Source organism: Lactuca saligna, chromosome 4 (genome assembly GCF_052625555.1).
Source record: "Lactuca saligna cultivar CGN05327 chromosome 4, ASM5262555v1, whole genome shotgun sequence".
Taxonomy (NCBI): Eukaryota; Viridiplantae; Streptophyta; class Magnoliopsida; order Asterales; family Asteraceae; genus Lactuca; species Lactuca saligna.
Window position 1 is genome coordinate 183,679,529 of NC_136420.1, and position 3,504 is coordinate 183,683,032.

The window sequence follows — 3,504 nt, forward strand, 5'->3', positions numbered from 1 at the left end:
GTGGTGGTGGGTTTCCCTTCCATTCTTCCGCAAAAAAAAATGTTTAAACAAATCCCATTCTACTAAACACACTCAAAACACCATAACAAACATACACAACCACCACCATATGACGGCTGGTGGTTGTGTAGCGGTGGCAGCCACCACCTCATGGTGGTGACGGTGGATTTCCGACCAAAAAGAAAACATACACACAATCATTAGACTTGTAACAGCAACACACGACACTAATACATAGTAGAAACACAATCAAACACAAACAAACACACCCGCCAACTTAAATTTTTATTTTTAAACAATTAAATTCATACAACCATTTGTTCCAAAACCAATCAGAGTAAAATGTATCTTTAAAACATCAGAGTAAACAATAACAATTAGTTCGGAAAAGTCATCAGGGAATACAGTGTAGTCAAAGCGGGGCATTTCCTTTGAAACTGGAAGTACCTAAAAATGTTTAAACCACAAAATCGCAAACATAAAGCTTAATGGGTTTTCCAAAATACCACATACCATACATACATTTGTCATGGGGCTATGTTTTTGTCAAAAATCAATAGTGATCTTCTTGAATGTTCAGCTACAAGAAAAGCGATGGTTTTTGGTTTATTTACATAAGGAACCTATCTCATTTTGGCTAAAAGGCCTACCTATTTCAGTTTTATTTACATAAGGAACCATGTGGTTTTTGGTTATAGATTCGCCACTAATAAAGTTATTATGGCAGAACTCATAAATTATCATTAATTGATGGAGCATCTGTGGTTTATTAGCACATCAATTTGAGATGATAAAAGACTTTGAGGTTATCAAGCGGGTTTGCATGGTTATTCACATCTTATTTGTGATCCTTAGTATCTCAGTCACAAATTAAAGAACAAAATCTAATATTAAACATGTCATTGATAAGATTCAATGAATCTGAAATGATCTTGGAAATTTATATAGACTGAAATTGGTAAAGTGCATTACCTGCCTTAAATAAATTACTGATTAGATTACGACATCCATTTTCTTAATTTCGAATTGCATTATATGATCCTAGTCATGAATATTAAAATTGGGTTAAAATATTAAGAATTGAATAAACTAATTAAAATCTTTTCCTTTTCAGAAAAGCCTTCAAGTGGTGAACTTCCTCCTCCTACATCAAACTTGTAACATCTCGTTTGTTAAATAAATAAATAAATAAAATTTGATGAATGAATAGTAGCCCTAAAATCCATAATATTTACTGGGGTGTTGGTTTTGAGGAGCCAAATGTTATAATTTGGATTATTCGGGGGGTTAAAGTGTAATTTTGGGATTTATTTTGTAAAGGTTTTTAGAAGATAAGGGTGTTTGGTAAGTATTGGACTTATTATGAAAGAACTTTGAAAACTGAGGGTTGTTGGGTAAATTGCGGACTTGAATTGAAAAGGATTTCAGAAGGCAGGGTATAAATGGTAAATTATTTTTTGGAATGTTATAAGCCGAGAAAAAACAAAGCGGATTAGCCGATAAGAAAGGGGTTTCAGCTCGGCTCCAAAGTGGTCACTGTTCATCAACCCATACGGCTTTTAATATGTATAATAATAATAATAATAATTTTCAAACTTACTTCATCGTCTTGTTATGGTTCTCACTTATTGATCTTTCTTCTCTTTAAATACAAATCGCTGAAACATTTATATTGTAGCTAATTAGAAGCTTAGTTTATGTATTAATGTAATCTGATTTTCGTTTTAAAAAATATATATATTATCTTTTAAATTAAAAATATTATGTTGTTTTTGTATAACATTTTAAAGTTAGTATTACAAAGATCAAAATAAATGCTTAAAAAACATCAGGGAATAAATCAAGAAGAAAAAGGAAACTGCCAGTTCTAGATAACAGCCCACGAAATCTGGAGCCCACGTCCTTCTGAATTAACTAACTGTAGATCATAATGGTAGTTTCGTAATTCTTCCTGATAACGTGGCTAAGGGACATGATGGCATGCAACGTAATTTCTCCGAACATGGGGGATAAAAGTTGACACGGAAGTGCAGGTTACTCCCAACCGTTTTGCTTCCTCCTCCACAAAATCAGATTAAACGCAGTTACTCTCCCATATCTTCATTTTCATTCTCCCATTTTCTCTCTGCTACACACACAGATCAAACCCTAGTGATTAATCGCCTTTTTCGAAACCAAAAATGGCAAAAACAAGCAACGTGTTGACCACAATCCTGAACGTATTGACCTTACTCTTAGGAGTCCTCCTCATCTTCGGCGCAATATGGACCACCGTCCACCCCGGCGGCGAGACTTTATGTGAGAAAACATTCGCGAAGCCCTACTTGTTCACCGGAATATTCCTCGTGGTTCTCGCCGTTCTTGGAATCGTAGGCGCCACTTTCAAAATAAACGCCATATTATACATTTACTCCGCCGTGTTGCTCATCATAATCCTGGGCTTACTCGCCTTCGCAATCTTCGCTCTGGTCGTGACAAACAAAGGGATCGGGAAGGCGGTTTCCGGTCAGGGGTTTCAGGATTATCGGATTGGAGATTATTCAAAGTGGTTGAAGAAGCATGTCGTGAATGAGAACAACTGGGCGAAGATCAAGAGTTGTTTATCGGATTCACGTATTTGCATGGCCCTCGCTCAATCCAAAAACAGTGGTGATTTCTATCGGCGTAATCTCAACCCTCTAGAGGTATGCATTCATCATTAACTTATACCATTAATCCAATTCAAAATGAATATAAAGTTTCTATACATATCAATGATGTAAATTTGTGTTCTCATCACATTTTTTGGGTAGTCCGGTTGCTGCAAACCTCCGGGAGACTGCAAGTTCCTGTTCGTGAATGCGACTTACTGGCAGGCGCCAAAATCAGGCCCTGGATCGAATGATCCCGACTGCACAACTTGGAGCAATAACCAGAAGAAGCTGTGCTACAACTGCGGATCTTGTAAGGTTGGAGTTTTGACTAACATGAGGCATTTGTGGAGGGGATTTGCTGTTCTTAATTTCAGTATTCTTATCTTTGTTATCGTCATCTACTCAGTTAGTTGCTGTGCAATCCGAAACAATCAAGCGATACCAGAACCATGCCATATCTAGATATTTAGGGTCATGGTAGATCGAGGCTGCTTATTTATGTTCTAACTTATGTAGTAGACTTTTTACTTTGGTTTGTTTTGATGATATTAGGGTATGTAAGATAGGAGTGCGTACTTTCTTAACCTTAATTAAGACTTTTGTATTTCGTAGTTGTTGGTGTTTTAGTATAATGATCAGTTTGCGTGTCATGCATGATGCATATGTATACATCATAGATTGTGATCATCCAATGTTTCTTGACACAGTAATTAACCCGATGTCGTGAGACTTTTGGTCATTAATTGATTTATGAATATAGTTACGAAATAACTATTCAATATTTAGAAAAACCTTAACTTTCAAATCCTTGTAAATATTAGGGAAAATGACTTATATACCCTATTAAATTTCTAGGGTTTACCTATTGTTG

The 3,504-nt window shown here is 35.8% G+C and overlaps 1 protein-coding gene across 1 annotated transcript; it reads left to right on the forward strand.

Moving 5' to 3' along the window:
- Positions 1-2,117: 2,117 nt before the first annotated feature.
- LOC145038955 (tetraspanin-8-like) lies at positions 2,118-3,248 on the forward strand. Its single transcript, XM_078987147.1, has 2 exons — positions 2,118-2,684; positions 2,793-3,248. The coding sequence occupies exons 1-2, from the start codon at positions 2,181-2,183 to the stop codon at positions 3,093-3,095; spliced, it is 807 nt and encodes a 268-aa protein (XP_078843273.1). The 5' UTR covers positions 2,118-2,180; the 3' UTR covers positions 3,096-3,248.
- The last annotated feature ends 256 nt before the right edge of the window (positions 3,249-3,504 follow it).

Excerpts from the sequence above, each read along its gene's own strand:
- LOC145038955 (XM_078987147.1), top strand. The coding sequence starts at position 2,181 with ATGGCAAAAACAAGCAACGTGTTGACCACAATCCTGAACGTATTGACC. Across the intron at positions 2,685-2,792 it reads GTAATCTCAACCCTCTAGAG|TCCGGTTGCTGCAAACCTCC; the intron begins GTATGCATTCAT and ends TTTTTTGGGTAG.